Source organism: Hemitrygon akajei, chromosome 6 (genome assembly GCF_048418815.1).
Source record: "Hemitrygon akajei chromosome 6, sHemAka1.3, whole genome shotgun sequence".
Taxonomy (NCBI): Eukaryota; Metazoa; Chordata; class Chondrichthyes; order Myliobatiformes; family Dasyatidae; genus Hemitrygon; species Hemitrygon akajei.
In genome coordinates this window covers 66,368,385-66,386,037 of record NC_133129.1, presented here as the reverse complement: position 1 = coordinate 66,386,037, position 17,653 = coordinate 66,368,385, and the positions used below count along the sequence as shown (strand labels likewise).

At 41.4% G+C, this 17,653-nt stretch overlaps 1 protein-coding gene across 1 annotated transcript in view; it reads left to right on the top strand.

Annotated features, from left to right (window-relative positions):
- Nucleotides 1-13,309, top strand: part of cemip2 (cell migration inducing hyaluronidase 2) — a 100,797-nt gene extending 87,488 nt beyond the window's left edge. Inside the window, exons 21-24 of the mRNA XM_073048544.1 lie at nt 274-375; nt 7,040-7,182; nt 9,765-9,874; nt 12,974-13,309. Coding sequence (XP_072904645.1) covers nt 274-375; nt 7,040-7,182; nt 9,765-9,874; nt 12,974-13,164 — 546 coding nt within the window. The 3' untranslated portion in view covers nt 13,165-13,309. The remainder of the gene's footprint in view (nt 1-273; nt 376-7,039; nt 7,183-9,764; nt 9,875-12,973) is intronic.
- Nucleotides 13,310-17,653: the final 4,344 nt, after the last annotated feature.

Here is a 17,653-nt window from a genome sequence, read left to right as displayed (position 1 = left end):
TAGAAAAAGCATTTTTGCTTTTTCAAGTCAAAATCCTGCATGAAGATTTAAGATTTGTTGAGCAAAATGTTGACAGTTCCTTTCTTCCCACAGATATTGCTTGACACGCTGAGTTCCTTCAGCAGATTGTTGCTCTAGATTCCAACATCTGCATTCTCTGGTCTCCCTTGATGTCTCTGTGTGCTATCTGAAGGACATTAGCAAGTATAAATCAGATTAGCCACTGAATTATTTTCAGATTAGAACTCACTGTATTACTTGTTTGTTTTGCAGCTGACATTTACAAGTGATCCACATCAAACCTACCTCCTTGTACAGATCCAATCTCTTGGGAAAACTGGAATCCAACAAGGCCACGTCAAGCCTTTCATTTCTGTAAGTAATCTTCAAGGTATTTGATCTGTTTCAGGGAGCATTTGGGAATTTTAAAATCTTATGACAAGGCCCAAGATTAAGGGTAACCCTAAAACATGTGGAAAAAACTACAGGCACACACATGCTTTGATTGCTTCCTTTGAAGTCCTGTCTTGGCATTATCGGAGTGGAAATTGGCCCAGGTCTCTTTGTTTAGTACAGCATGGAGTAACAGAAAGATAAGTGAGTGTGCTGTCAGATGATGTGCCTCTTGTCCAGCTCTGAGGTATAGTTAGTAGAGCTGCTACCTCATAACCCAAGAGACCTTGGTTCATTTCTGATCCCTGATATTGTTTGTGTGGAGTTTGCATGCTCTCGCTGTGATCAAATGGGTTTCTTTCAGCTGATCTATTTTTCCCCATATCCTGAAGACTGGTTGGTACTGTAAGTTGAGTGGAGTGTGTAGGTGAGTGGTGGAAAGAGATTGTAGGGAGAATGGATTAGAGAGGAAATCAATGGGGTGAATGGCTTACTTCTAAGTCATAAAGAAATATGGTGGCTTCTTGACTATAAAAGGAAATGCGAAGGTCATGTTGGTATAATATTGTTAATGTGGGATGTGCGCTCAGTGGGCATTTTGTTAGGCACCTCCTGTGCCTAATAAAGTGGACACTGATTATATTTCATGCCCTTCTACTACTGTAGCCCATCCTCTTCAAGGTTCAACATATTGTCCATCCAGAGATGCTCTTCTGTACAGCACTGTTGTACAGAATTTGAGTAGCTGTCACCTTACTGTCGACTTGAAACCAGTCCGGTCATACTCCAGAGATCTCTCTCTTTAACAAGGTATTTTTTCCCACAGAACTACCACTCACTGGATGTCTTCCGTTTATTGCCCTGTAAACTCTAGAGTCTGTAATGCGTGAGAATCTCAAGAGATAAGCAGTTTTTGACACCAACAGTCTTCTGACACAATCAGAGTCACTTAGATCATATTTCTTCCCCATTCTGATATTTGGGCTGAACAACTGAACCTCTCGACTATACCTGCATGCTTTTATGCATTGAATAGCTAACTAGACATTTTCATTCTGAATAGGTGTATGTGTGCATCTGATAAAGTGGCCATTGTGAGTATAGTTCTATTTTTGACATTTCCACTTGTTCATCTAACTCTTAAACAAGGGATTCTTTTTCAACATTCATTTTTGGTTGCACTGGAGTGAGATGGTGGATTTGTAAGCAATTTGTGTTCTGGCGAGTTGTGCCTGTGTTAAATTGGTCTCTACAATGCCTGCATTCTCTAATGGCCATTAAATCAAATCAAATGGCAAGGATTGTGCTGAGCAGCTTGCAAGTTTCGCCCCGTTTCCGCCACCTTTGTAACATGCCTACAACTCAATACATCGTTGGAATGTGGGAGGAAACCAGCTTGGTCACGGGGAGAACATCTCCCTACAGAGTGTGGTGGGAATTGAACCCTGATCTTACAGCTGGCACACTAAAGCAATGTGTTACCTGATACACTACTGTGCTATCGTATTTTATTAATTTATTATTTTACTATCTAGTTATTTTATTAATGTTCTTGCAATGTAATCCAATACAAGATGGAAAACCATTGTTGTCAATGACATAGAAATAGAATAAGATTACCTGTTTATTACTTTTACACCAACAACTGAAGTCATGTATAGACAGCCAGAGGAGTAGAAGTTGAGAAGAGATTTAATGCTAACGTTTATATTCACGGGAGGAGAGTGTAATTACAAGGAATCCCTCTCCATTAAGTACCGGCACCATGTCACAATGAAGATGGAAAAAGCAGTGACGGCTGAAATACTAATCAGTGGTGCTCTCGGTTATGGTCTAGGGTCACTTAGCGAGATATTGTAGCTAATGGATGGGTGTACACTCGAGGCAAAAGGAGAATGGTGCCATAAACCTGTTTAAGAACCAGGAAGGATTTTACAGGAAAGTAGACGCTCACTCTCTTGATCTTTAATATCTACCAGTCGTGGTGAACATTTATGGCTTTACAAATATCTTAGCAGGAGTACTGAACTCCGTTCTTTCAGACTGTTTCACCATTTCTTATGGTCACAGCCAATCTGTTTGCAATCTCAGCTCTGCAGTCCTCTCCATGCATTGTAACCTTGCTTCCCTGGTGTCAGCGTTTGTGTTGGCCTTTGTTAGAGTGGACAGTGTTAAGAGTGGTTGTTTGAGGTTTGTGAGAGAAGGCAAAATAGCTCTAGCTAGATTTTTTTTCACCTTTTTTTTTACTTCTTTATATTTAGTTATATTATAGTTGAATGCTCCTCTTGCAGGATGTGGGAAGACTGATGAAGTGTCCCTGATGACTGCACCTGCACCAACCTGCTGCTTCTAACACTCTGTATTAAGGAGTTGCATGAACTCTGGATCATTCGGGAGGCTGAGGGGGTGATAGGACATTTAGAGAGGTTCTGCAAAGTGGATTTGGGGAGTTTGGTGCTAAGTTAAAGGTGAGGACCTCCAGGGCTGTGATCTCAGCATTGCTACCGTACCATGTGCTAGTGAGGCCAGAAATAGGAAGATTATACAGTTTAACACATGGCTAAGGAGTTGGTGTAGTAGGAAGGCATCCGACTGTTGGATCATTGGACTCTCTTCCAGGGAAGGTGTGACCTGTACAGAAGAGACGGTTTGCACCTGAACTGAAAGGGGACTAATAACCTACCTAGAGGATTTGCTAGTGCTGCACGGAGGGGCTTAAACTAGAGCTGCAGGGGGATGGGAATCAAAGTGCTAGAACAGATAGTGGAGAGGTGGTGGAGACATGTTGTTAAGACCTTAGACTAAGTCAGGAATCAAAAGATTGAGCATGGTGTGGCTAATGTCCAGGGCTGCTGTATTTCAATGAAAGAAGTATCGTAGGAAAGGCAGATGAACTCAGGGCATGGATCAACACTTGGAATTGTGATATTGTAGCCAATAGTGAGACTCGTTTGCAGGAGAGGCAGAACTGGCAGTTCAATATTCTGGGGTTCTGTTGTTATAAATATGACAGAGTGGGAGGGATTAAGTGGGGGAGGGGTGGTGTTACTAGTCAGGGAAAAAGTCACAACTGTACTTAGTCAGGACAATGCAGAACTTCCCTAGTGAGGCGTTATGGATGGAACTGAGGAATAGAAAAGGGACGGCCATGTTAATGGGCTATATCATAGACCACCCAACGGTCCGAGGGATTTAGAAGAAGAAGTCTGTAGAGAGATCATAGTCTGTTGCAAGAAACATGAGGTTGTTATTGTAGGTGATTTTTAACTTTCCACGTATTGACTGGAACTCCCACGTTGTAAAAGGACTAGATGGGATAGAGTTTGTCAAATGTGTTCAGGAAAGTCTCCTTTATCAGTATATAGAAGTCCTAATGCGAGAGTGTGCAATACTTGATCCTCCTATTGGGGAATAAAACTGCAGGAAGCAGAAGGAGAACATTTTGCATCCAGTGATCATAATGCCATTAGTTTCAAAGTAAATGTGCAAAGTGATAGGTCTGGTCCGTGGGTTGTGATTCATTACTGGAGAAAGGCCAATTTTGATGGTATCAGAGAAGATCTGGCAAGTGTGGATTGGGACAGGCTGTCTTCTGGCAAAGGTGTACTTGGTAAGTGGGAGCCCTTCAAAAGTGAAATTTTAAGAGTGCAAGGCTTGTATGTGCCTGTCAGAATAAAAGGAAAAGATAACAGCTTCAGGGAATGTTGGTTTTCAAGAGATATTGGTCCTGGTTAAGGGACAAAAAAGGGTACATAGCATGTATAGGCAGGTGTGAAAAAACGAGGTACTTATGGAGTATAAGAAATGCAAGAGAACAGTTAAGGAAGAAACCGGGAAGGCTAGAAGAAGAATGAGGTTGACCTAGCAAACAAGGTGAAGGAGAATCCTAAGGAATTCTACAGATATGTTAAGAGCAAAAGGTTTGGCCTCTGGAAGATCAGAATGGTTATCTATGTGTGGAGCCAAAACAGATGGGGGAGATCTTAATTGATCTTTGCATCTGTATTTACTTGGGAGGCAGGCGCAGAGTCTGCAGAAGTGAGGCAGCAGTGAGGTCATCGACCCTATACAGATTACAGAGGAGGAGGAGGAGTGTGGTGTTTTGAGGCAAATTAAAGTGGATAAATTCCCAGGGTCTGACTAGGTGTCCCTCAGACCCTGTGGGAGGCAAGCACAGAAATTACGGGGCCCTTAGCAGAGATATTTAAAACAGGTGAGATACCAGAGGTTTGGAGGATAGCTATTTTTGTTCCACTATTTAAGAAAGGCTCTAAGAATGTACCAGGAAATTTTAGGCTGGTGAGCCTTGCATCAGTAATGGAAAAGTTTTTGGAAGGTATTCTCAGGGATCAGATACATGAGAATTTGGATAGATATTAGGGATAGTCAGCATGGCTTTGTATGTGGTAAGTTATGTCTAACCAATCTTGGCGTTTTTCAGGGAAGTTATGAAGAAGGTGGATGAAGGTAAGGCAGTGGATGTTGTCTACATAGACTTTAGCAAGGCATGTGACGAGGTCCCATATGGGAGGTTCAGTTGCTTGGAATTCAAGATGAGGTAGGAAACTGGATTGGACATGGGCTTTGTGGGAGAAGCCAGAGAATGGTAGTAGATGGTTGCCTCTCTAACTGGATGGCTGTGACTAGTTAGTGTTGCAGGGATCGGAGCTGGGTCCACTGTTGTTTGTCATCTACATCAAGATATGCATGATAATGTGGTTAACTGGATTGGCAAATTTGCGGATGACACCAAGATTGGAGGTGCAGTGGACAGTGAGGAAAGCTATCATGACTTGCGTCAGCTGGAAAAATGGGCTGAAAATGGCAGATGGAACTTAATGCAGAAAAGTGTGAGGTGTTGCACTTTGGTAGGGCCAGCCAGGGTAGATCCTACACAGTGAACGGTAGGACACGGAGTCAACGGTAGGAGCGTGGTAGGGCAAAGGGATGGGGAATATGGGTCCATAATTAATTGAAAATTAATTGAAAGTGGCATCACAGGTAGATAGGGTCGTAAAGAAAGCAAATCAAAGTATTGAGTAGAGTAGATGGGATGATATGTTGAAGTGTATAAGAAATTGGTGAGGCCTGATTTGGAGTATTGTGTGCAATTTTGGTCACTTACATTAACGATGTAAATAAGGTTGAAAGAGTACAGAGAAAATTTTTAAGGATGTTGCTGGGACTGGAGGACCTGAGTTTATAAGGAAATATTGAATAGGTTAGGACTTTATTCCTTGGAACACAGAAGACTGAGAGGAGATTTGAGAAGTGGATACAAAGTTATGAGTGGTATGGACAGGGCAAATGCCAGCAGGCTTTTTCCGCTGAGGTTGGGTAGGACTAGAACTAGAGGTCATGGGTTAAAGCTGAATGGTGAAAATTTTAAGGGGAACATGAGGGAAACTTCTTCTGTCAGGGGGTCATGATACTGTGAAATGAGCTGCCAGCACAAGTGGTGCACGCAAGGTCAATTTCAAAATTGATGGCTGAGATATGGAGGGCAATGGGCTGGGTGCAGGTTGATGGGACTAGGCAGTGTAAATAGTTCAGCATGGACTAGATGGGCCAAAGGGCTGTTTCTATGCTGTACTTTTCTATGACCATGTATTCTGCTTTCAAAATTTTCAAAGACATTGCTTCAGTCACCTTTGAGGAAGAGAGTTCTAACAAATTCTAACTCTCTGGGAGAAAATGATTCACTTCTTCTGTTCTAAATGCTCAACCCTTCTTAGAAAACAGTAACTTCTGCTTTCAGATTCCACCTTAAGAAGAAACATTTTCTCCACATTCACAAGTTGAGACCACTTATGATCTCGTATTTCAATCATGTTCCCTTTCACTCTTCTAAATTTTAGATACCATTCTAGCCTGTCCAACTTTTTCTCTTAAATGACTATTCCAAGCCTTGGTCTAGGACTATTTATGACATACAAATGCAGAAATATTTTTCTTCAAATATGAGAATTAATATAGTACTCCAAAAGTGGCCTCATTAAAGTGCTATGTAATTGAGGTAAAAGGTCCCTACTTTACTATTCAATTTCCCACACAATAAAGAATAACATTTTATTAACTTTCCTAATCACTTGTTGTACCAGTGTTTAATCTGTTGCAAATCATGCACCAGGACACCCAGAACTCTCTGTAGATTGGAACTTTTATCATTTTCATGACCTTTTTTTTATTTTGCATGCTAAGGTAGACAATTTATGTTTCTTCACATTACACTCCATTTGCTAAATCTTTGCCCACTCATTCAGCTTTATCTCAATCACTTTAGTGATTTCCTTATGTCCATTCCAACAGTTTGCCCTTCTGCCTGTTTTTGTGTCACCAGCAAATTAGCAACCATACTTTCAGTGCCTTCATCTGACTCATCATCCTGGGCCCAGTTTTCTGTGGCACAGAAAAAGATCTATTTTTGGCTCCTCTATTTCATGTTAGGCAGTCAATCTTGTATCACGATAATGTTATCTTTTACAGTGTGAACTGTTTTTCTGCAATCATCTTTGCTATGGAAATTTGTGGAAGCTTATCCAGTGCTTCTAGAAATCTCTGTCAAGTACATGTACCAATTCTCCTGTATCTACCGCACACGTTACTACTTCAGTGAGTTCCAATAAATGAAATGCTTTGCTTGTAGGTGAATGGCACCAAGTTCCCATTCTCAGAGAGATTTTTCATGGTTACGGCCGATGCCTGCAATGGAACGGTGACCAAAAGTGTATCTTTCTCCAAAGCTGACACAGTGATGGCCCATTATCTGGAGACTGGGATTTCACAAAGGTAAGACAATGAGAACATAGCTGTTTGTTTTAATTTGGGCATCTCACAATGCCCGAAATCACTGCCTATTCCAATTGTCCATGGTGCATTTTGTAAGTCACCATCCTGAACCTCAGTCTGGTATGACCATCAGCAGGGGTAAATCTTATTCTCCTGATTCATTGGTTCTTTCACATCTCCCCTTCTTCCCCAGACACCCAGCTCTCCCACATCGTCCTGTTTAATTCCCCTCTACGTGGTTCCATCTGCCTATCACCCCCACACTTAACCTACTGCGCTTCCCATCCCCTTCTATCTGTCCATCCAGATCTGGTTCCACTGATCAGATTCCAACACCTGCAGCCTCTTCAGTCTCCACCTACCACTTTCTTTATCTCTACCTCCATCTGCCCATCAGTCAGACACACACACAACACCACCCTCTTCCCCTGCCCTCCCGTATTTCACTCATAGGCATTCTATAAATTTCTTCTCCTGGAATCCAGTACCAAGCTGATTTTCCCCTATCTACCTGCATATTAAAATCTCCTATGACCATCATAATATACTATTTTTACATACCTTTTCTATCTCCCATTGTAATTTGTACCCCACATTCTGTTCAGAGGCCTAAATATAAATTCTCATCATGGACTTCTTACAGTTGCAGTTCCTTAATTCTACCCAGAGAATTCTTCTGATCCTATGTCACATCTTTCTAAGGATTAGATTTTTAAAAAAATCATAACTATGCCTCTCCCCCCCCACCCCCATCTGCCTGCCTTTTCAATATGTTGTGTATCCTTGGATGATTTCTAAGGATTAGATTTTTAAAAAAATCATAACTATGCCTCTCCCCCCCCACCCCCATCTGCCTGCCTTTTCAATATGTTGTGTATCCTTGGATGATAAGCTTTCGGCTGTGTTCTTTCATCCATGTGATGCCCACAATGCCATGCCTGCCAATTTCTAACTGCGCTACAAGATAATAAGACCATAAAATATAGGAGCAGAATTAGGCCATTTGACCCACAGACCCTGTTCCACCATTTCATCATGGCCTACCCAATTTTTCCTCTCAGCCCCAATCTATTGCCTCCTTGCCCCCCACCCCCCCATATCCCATCATGTCCAGACCAATCAAGAGTCTGTCAACCTCGGCCTTAAATATACATAAAGACTTGGCCTCCACAGCTGCCTGTGGCAAATAATTCCACAGATTCACCACTCTCTGGCTAAAGAAATCCCTCTTCATCTCTTAAAGATGCCCTCTATTCTGAGGCTGTGTCCTCTGGTCTTAAGTTTTCGCACCATCCTCTCTGCATCCACTCTATCAAGGCCTTTTCCCCTCATTCTTCTGAATTCTAGTGAATACAGGCCCAGAGTCATCAAACACTCTTTATATGACAAATCATTCAATCCTAGAATCATTTTTGCGAATCGCCTTTGAAACCACTCCAGTTTCAGCACATTCTTTCTAAGATAAGGGGCCCAAAACTGTTCATAGTACTCCAAGAGAGGCCTCAAATTCTCAGCATTACATCCTTGCTATTATATTCTAGTCATTTTGAAATGAATGCTAAATTGCATTTTGTCTTCCTCACCACAGACTCAACCTGCAAGTTAGCCTTTAGAGAATCCTGCACAAAGAGTCCCTAGTCCCTCTGTGCCTCAGATTTTGGTATCTTCTCTCCATTCAGAATATAATCAACCCTTTCATTTCTTCTACCAAACTGCATGACCTTACACTTCCCAACACTGTATATAATATCAAATACCTTGTCTGTAAGATCATCTGCCTTATTACATACACTGCGTGCATTCAAATATACCTTCAGCAAAACACACAAAATGCTGGAGGAGCTAAGCAGGCCAGGCAGCACTTACGGAAACAAGTAAGTAGTCAACATTTTGGGCTGAGACCCTTCTTCATGACTGGTGTATGTTGCTTTGGATTTCCAAAATCTGTAGATGTTCTCATGTTTGTGATAACACCTTCAGTCTTGTTTTCGCCAACCTTTTCAATTTTGTCATCTTGTTACCTGGAAGTAATTTCTTAACCCTTTCTAAACCTTTTGTTTCTCTTTTTAAATTCTGGAGACTTCTGTAACCTCTACTGAACCCTCCTTCCCATTTTTTTATCCAAGCTGTTCAACCTACCCTGTACTATTTAGTTTAAAGCTCTATCCACAACCCTAGTTATGCTATTCATCAGGAGCTTTGTCCCAGCATGGTTCAGGTGGATTAGAACAGCTCCCTCCTTCCCCAGTACTGGTGCCAGTGTCCCACAAATTCAAACCCACTTTGTCCACACCCATCTTTGAGCCATGCATTTAGCTCTCTGCTCTTATAAATTGTGTGCCAATTTGCATGTGTCTCAGGTAACATCCCATATGTTATTACCTTTTTTGGTTCTGCATTTTAACTTAGTCCCTAGCTGCAATCATTTAGATGTAGAAATACATTAAAATTGGATGTTCTTTCAAAGTCCTATGATGTGCCCCTTTGCAGAGAGGTTAAATAACTTCCTTTTATTATGTTCTGGGTAGTCATGTGTTACAGTGCTCACTATTTGGCAATGTAAAGTGTGTTTCCTTTTCTAGGTCGATTGTTTTATTGGGTTCAAGAGATACCATCAGTGGGGACATTGATGTTATTTCTGAGAGGCTGGTCTCACTGGGCACTGCAAAAGCTGCAAAACTTCGTAGAAAAGGTTTGTGTCCTCATTCTAACGAACACTTTTGCAAACGGTTTACAGTATGCTCATGAGAGGATATACTGTATATTTAGATTCATTTTTCAGTTGTATGTGCCATGAGGAGGCTGGTGTTTTCAGCCGTCCATAACTGCACTTGAGAAGTTAATGACAACCTCTGCCTTGAACCACAGCAGTTGCTGTGGTAATGCTGTCATTGGGTTTGGAAATATAACAGTTAGACAGGCAGAATGAGATTCTGTCATAGCTTGTGCTTGAACAGAGAGGACAACCTCTTCTAAAATTTGCTGAAAGTATTCTCTTAACACTAAACAATTCTGCAGCTTTATAATCTTGGGACAACCAAAGTTTAACAGGCAGTCACTACTACAGTATACAGTAAGAAACAGTGCAGCCAGGTTGTACACAGAAAAATCACTCAAGATTATAAAACTAAATAATTTATTATTTATTTATTGAGATAGAGCGTGGAATAGGCCCTTTCGGCCCTTCGAGCCAAACCGCCCAGTGATCCCCTGATTTAATCCAAGCCTTATCACAATGACTAATTAAACTACAAACTGGTACCTCTTTGGACTGCGGAAGGAAACCGGAGCACCTGGAGGAAACCAACATGGCCAGAGGAGAATGTACAAACTCCTTGCAGGCAGTGGTGGGAATTGAACCCAGGTCACGAGTACTATAAAGTGTTGTGCTGTCCACAACGTGACCGTGCTGTCCCATAATCTTTTCTAATAGTTGAGGAATAAATATTTTCCAGGGCAATGGAGAGAAACATGCCTCAAAAGCGGCCACAGGGCATTCATCCACATGTACAGGACCTCTTAAGCCCCTTGATTTATGGCACCTCTGTCTGTGTAGCACTCCCTCAGCACTGCAATGGTCACTGTTGGCCTCCATTTTGTATCCAAGCTTCTGGGATGGAGCTTTCAATTCAACCTTGATTTGATTGCCTTTTTTTTTTCAGCATTCCCACAGAGGAATGAATAATATAGAAAGAATATACTATGTTCAAACTTCCTTAGTACATTAGCAACAAGCAAAATGTTGGAGGAATTAAGTGGGTCAGGTAGTATCTGTGGAGGGAAATAGACTGTCATCATTTTGGGCTGAGATCCTTCATCTGGACTGAAAGATGGAGGGGAGACGGCCAGTATAAATAGATGAGGAAAAGTGGTGAGCAAGCGATGGCAAGCTCTAGGTGGATCTAGGTGACGAAGGAAGAGTGGAAATAATGACAGGTCTATGCAGTGAAAGGTTGAGGTAACAAAGGGCTGAAGATTGATAGAATCTGATAGGAAAGGGAAGTGGAGCATGCAGTTAAAGAAGGGAAGCGGGGTGGGCAGATAGGAATTGGAGGGAGAGGGGATTCAGATGGAGAAGCTGATGGGCAGATGGAGTGGGTGGTGGTGGAACTGAATCAATCAAGGGGAGAGAGAAAAGGAACAGAGGCAACAGTTTCACTGAAGCTTGGGAATTCAGTGTTAAAGCTGGTGGAATACAAGGTGCTGTCCCTCTAGTTTACATTATTCCACTGCCAGGGTGAGGCTTAACACTTGCACATTTCCCTTCTACAGATACTGCCTGACTTGCTGAATAATGTTTTTCCAGCATATTGCTTGTTGCTGCAGATTCCACCATCTGCAGTGTCTTGTCTCTATTCCACGTATCACTGTCTAAGTAGCTTTAATATTTACAGAGAACATGGTCCTACATTAGGCTCAAATCTGTTACAAAAACAAATTTATTAAATAGAGCTCCAAATTTTCCTGGTTTTGTTTTGAATATTGCTTCACAACTGAAAATAATGGTTTCTATCAAAGTATACAAAAAGTTTTGATGAAGGACAGTTAATTTTGAGTGAGCATTTAATGGTTGGAAATTGTGTGTAGACTGCTTATTACAAGCACTGTATGAAATACAATTAAAATGTTCAGTGGGAGTTAAAATCCCATGCTGAACCTGTCAATACCCGAGAGCAAGGAACCATTGTAATTCAGGTAGGTGATCTTAACAATAATATCCAGGGGTTTTATGTTAATACTTTGTATGACACATTGATCAAAACAACCTTTCGCCAGTAATCTCTTTCAATTATTTAAATATCAGATAAAAACAACTTGTGCTGTAGCAATTTGATTTTGGAAAAGGTTTTAGATCAATTGAAATGTGTGCCTTGTGCACTTTTCACACTTGCTGACAAACTGCAGTCTAGAGTGCTAGAATCATTACAACCACATTAGATCTGCCGTGGTACTGCATTCTGGGGTGTTCATTCTACATCTAGTTGATGTACACGGAGATCTCCTGCCACTGTCTTTAAGATGTTTGTACGTTCGCCCTGTGACTTTGTGGTGTCCGCCGGCTGTTCCAGTTTCCTCCCACATTGCAGAGACGTACAGGTTGGGGATAGTAAGTTGTGGGCATGCTATGTCGGTGCCAGAAACACGGCACCACTTGCAGGCTCTTTACCCCCGCACCTCCTTGGACTCTGTTGGCTGCTGACGCAAACGGTGCATTTCATTGTATGTTTTGATGTACATTTGACAAGTAAAGCTCCTTTTTTGTGGTAAGTTATGACAGGATGTGCATCACCTTAACAGCTCACTGTTAAAAGTAGGTGAGAAATTTGCCTTTGGTTGCTTGCTCCAAACATTTAATTAGCACTTTTATAGCTAGCTCTTGAAACTTACAGATTTTCTCAGCTTAAATATTGTATCTAAAGGCAGTCAGTATCCTGGCGACATGTTTTCTGAATGCATGGACAGAATTTTTGTGCCCAAATCCAATGCAACTATTCAATTGCTTCTGGTCTGAACTAACTTCACCAGCTTGTCCATGCTTGAAAAGATTTAGTCATAATTTATGTTAAGAAATGAATCAATTCCTGCTTTGCCTCAGTTAATAAAATTTCACTGAATCAAGCCCAATTTTCCAAGGAACAAAAATATCAGGTTTCTTTACCTAAGCTTAATAGGTTAAAGGAACACCAATTGAAAGACTGTTTTTCTTATTTGAAGGATTTCTCTGGATTATAAAGGTCCATTCAGAGTTGTGTACCGGTGGGTGACAATACATTCTTTTTTTATATTGCAGAGAGCATTGCCTTCTTTGGATACAGAGGGGGCTCTCGCCCACTGTGGACTCGCCTCTACAGTAGCCCTGCTGGGCAGGGCCTGCCACTTCTGGAGAAGTACATACCTCTACAGATGGAAGAGTATGGCTGCACTAGGGTTAATACCATCCAAAGAAAAGATCTAGAACTTCTACACAAAGCTTTACAGTGAATATCAATCTGAGTAAATGTGACCTAACTTATTTTATTTATACTTGTTTTATAGTCTTTTTTTTCTCCAACTGCTACATCTAGCTATTTTTTTTCATAATAAATATAAATGCGACCTTTCTTAATAAAGATTCAAAACAACTTGTCATCTTTGTCTTCCTGGACTGACTTCAGTTTTTAACAGAAATATGCTCGGCTTCTTGTTGCTCTGTGGGTGTATTACATCTTTTTAGTGTGCGTTATATTTAATGTATTTTTTTCTCAGCTGATGGCAACAAAAGAATTCAACCTAGAACAATAGCCACAATAATTTCAAGCAGACGTACAAATATTTATTCTCTCTGGAATTATCTGCCTCAGAGGGTGGTGGGGTTCAAATCATTAGGTATGTTTAAGGTGGATAAAGTTATATATTTTGAACCTGTGTAGAGGAAGAGTTGAAGTTGTCATAGATCAGCTACGATCATACTGAATGATAGGCTGGGCTTGAGTGGGCCTGGTGGCTTGCTGCTAGAGGTATTTTCTTGTGGAGCAATTATTAAGGATTAATATGACTACAGAATTACTTCATCAGTCAGTAATAAACCTGTTAAGAAGTTATCAAGAGTAATATGTAGGTGGATTTTGCTATTGCAAGTATTTGTTATTTATTCCTGTAGATTGGGGGTTTACTGCCAAACATAGCATTTACTACACATCACAAGTGGATTTATCTTGATCGGTTATAGTCAACATGGTGAAGGAACTCCCACGCTATTGCTGGATAGGATTGTAACACTTTGATCCAGCAGTGATGTAGGTACAGTAACTACAATTACAAACTTGAAGGAGACCATGCTGAAAATACTGACGTCAGATAATATCTGTGAAGAGAGAGAAACAATGTTCACAATTAGATTAATGATCTTTTAGCAGAACAAGAAAGATGGGGAAACAAGCTGATCAGAAAAGGCTACAGAAAACAGAGTGGAGCAGTGTAAACAAAGATTTCTAGCATTTTTGCAGACCTTGAAAGCCTCAAACGAAATAAGTATTTGTTTTTCACAAGTTATATTTCTAAGCTAGAATAATGTCTGAATTAATGCCCCCTGCCTGTCTTCTGTGTATAAAAGACTTTGACCCCATCAAGCAAGAGCCACATTAATTTGCCTCCATCTTACACTTGCTTCCTGCTGATATTACAAGCCATGATTTTCACCAATATCCACAACAGACCCACTCACATTACACAAGGCTTCATCATCATCATGATCCCAAACTTTTAATCAATTTTTCTAGCCTAAATCACTTCCCCTCTAAGAAGCTTCCTGTTGGAGTGGACGAATAGGAAACTGTTCAACCTATTTTGCAGCTACACTACCTACAGTATACAGCCAGCAGAAAGTGCTCCGTTGCTGAAACAACATTTTACACTTAATAGTCCACAATACAAAGGTCCTCAACCACTTCACCCCTGGTATACAAGAACACTACATCAATGAAGAACCACAATACCTTGGAAAATATGGATTACTTCATGTATGTCAATGAATGTACTTCAATAACAAAATTTACCATCTTCAATGCTTCAGTGCTTTGGCTGAATGAGGTAAAGAGTGTTTGAAGACCAAGAGAAGCCAGCAAAAATCTTGAATTGAGCAGCAGTGATTTATGTCTTTGTGTATGTTTCTGATATATGGTTTACCTGCATTAGGGATCTCAGAACTTTGAGATGTTTAGATAGATAGATAGATAGATACTTTATTCATCCCCATGGGGAAATTCAACTTTTTTCCAATGTCCCATACACTTGTAGCAAAACTAATTACATACAATACTTAACTCAGTAAAAAATATGATATGCATCTAAATCACTATCTCAAAAAGCATTAATAATAGCTTTTAAAAAGTTCTTAAGTCCTGGCGGTAGAATTGTAAAGCCTAATGGCATTGGGGAGTATTGACCTCTTCATCCTGTCTGAGGAGCATTGCATCGATAGTAACCTGTCGCTGAAACTGCTTCTCTGTCTCTGGATGGTGCTATGTAGAGGATGTTCAGAGTTATCCATAATTGACCGTAGCCTACTCAGTGCCCTTCGCTCAGCTACCGACGTTAAACTCTCCAGTACTTTGCCCACGACAGAGCCCACCTTCCTTACCAGCTTATTAAGACGTGAGGCGTCCCTCTTCTTAATGCTTACTCCCCAACACGCCACCACAAAGAAGAGGGCGCTCTCCACAACTGACCTATAGAACATCTTCAGTATCTCACTACAGACATTGAATGAAGCCAACCTTCTTAGGAAGTACAGTCGACTCTGCCTTCCTGCACAAGGCATCTGTGTTGGCAGTCCAGTCTAGCTTCTCGTCTAACTGTACTCCCAGATACTTGTAGGTCTTAACCTGCTCCACACATTCTCCATTAATGATCACTGGCTCCATATGAGGCCTAGATCTCCGAAAGTCCACCACCATCTCCTTGGTCTTGGTGATATTGAGACGCAGGTAGTTTGAGTTGCACCATATCACAAAGTCCTGTATCAGTTTCCTATACTCCTCCTCCTGTCCATTCCTGACACACCCCACTATGGCCGTGTCATCAGCGAACTTCTGCACATGGCAGGACTCCGAGTTATATTGGAAGTCTGATGTGAACAGGACCGGAGAGAGTACGGTTCCCTGCAGCGCCCCTGTGCTGCTGACCACCGTGTCAGACCTACAGTCTCCCAACCGCACATACTGCTTCCACAGAAATCCATTGGAAGGATAAGCACTGCGGCCCTAATTACACTCATTTGGGGTGGGTGGCTTTGCACCGATCCTCAACATCATAACCCCAAAATGCCCTCTCACAGCAGATGTTTGCTAGGCGGAGCAATGGAACGATTCCAGGATGTTCTCAAAGCATCCTTGAGGAAGGGCATATCTTGGGGAGAGACATATCTGTTTAGGGATAGTCAGCATAGCTTTGTCAAGGGCAGGTCGTGCCTTATGAACCTGACTGACTGAATACTTTGAGGATGTAATAAAACACATTGATGAATGTGGAGTAGTGGATGTAGTGTATATGGATTTCAGTAAGGCATCTGATAAGGTTTCCCATAAGAGGCTCATTCTGAAACTAATGAAGCATGGGATCCAAGGAGACCTTGCTTTGTGGATCCAGAATTTTTTTGCCTACAGAAAGCAAAGGGTGGTTGTAGATAGTTTGTACTCTGCATGGAGGATGGTGACCGGTGGTGATCCATAGTGATCTGTTCTGGGACCCCTCCTCTGTGATTTTTATAAATGACCTGGATGAGGAAGTGCAAGTAAATTTGCTGATGACACAAAAGTTGGGGGTGTTGTGGATAGTCTGGAGGGTTGTCAAAGGTTACAGCGGGACATCGATAGGATGCAGAACTGAGCTGAGAAATAGCAGATGGAGTTCAACCCAGATGAGTGTGAAGTGTGGTTCATTTTGGTAGGTCAAATTTGAAGCAGAATATAATATTAATGGTAAGACTCGGCAGTTGAGGATCAGAGAAATCTTGGGGTCCATGTCCATAGGACACTTGAAGCTGCTGCACAAGTTGACAGTGTTGTTAAGAAGATGTATGGTGTGTTGGCTTTCATCAACCATGGGATTGAGTTCAAGAGCTGTGAGGTAATGTTACAGCTATATAAGACTTTAATTAGACCCCACTTGGAGTACTGTGTTTAGTTCTGGTCATCTCATTACAGGAAGGATGTGGATACTATAGGGAGAGTACAGAAGAGATTTACAAGGATGTTGCCTGGGTTGGAGAGCATGCCTCATGAGAATAGGTTGAGCGAACTTGGCCTTTTCTCCTTGGAGCGATGGGGGATGAGAGGTGACCTGATAGGGGTGTATAAGATGATGAGAGGCATTGATCATGTGGATAGCCAGAAGCTTTTTCCCAGGGCTGAAATGGCTAACGTGGAGGCATAGCTTTAAAGTGCTTGGAAGTAGGTCCAAGGGGGATGTCAGAGGTAAGTTTTTCACACAGAGTGGTGGATGCGTGGAATGCACTGCCAGCGAAGGTGGTAGAGACAGTTACAATAGGGTTTTTTTAAGAGACAAGAGTCTTAAAAGACTTTTAAGTGATGGGGGCATGAAGCTTAGAAAAATGAGTGCTATGCAGTAGGGAAATTCCAGGCAGTTTCTGGAGTAGGTTACATGGTCAGCACAGCAAAGGGCCTATAATGTGCTGTAGATTTCTATGTTTCTATTTTAATTGTATGAGTACAATGTTGAAGCTGAATATTTTTGGTTCTGCATGATACTAAATTTCATGGAGGTCAGTTGAGATGTGTTGAGATTGTCAGGTTCTGAGGAGTCACTGAAACACACACAGGAGCTGCTTAACAATTGTAAAGTGGATGCAATCGATGATGCCCCAATCCATTAGGAGAACAAATCCATCAGATTTAAACCAACGAGGCTCCTTTTCTTCTGTTCTCTACTGAGCTTCTTGAAGCAACCAGCCGCTGATTTATTGCAGTAACTG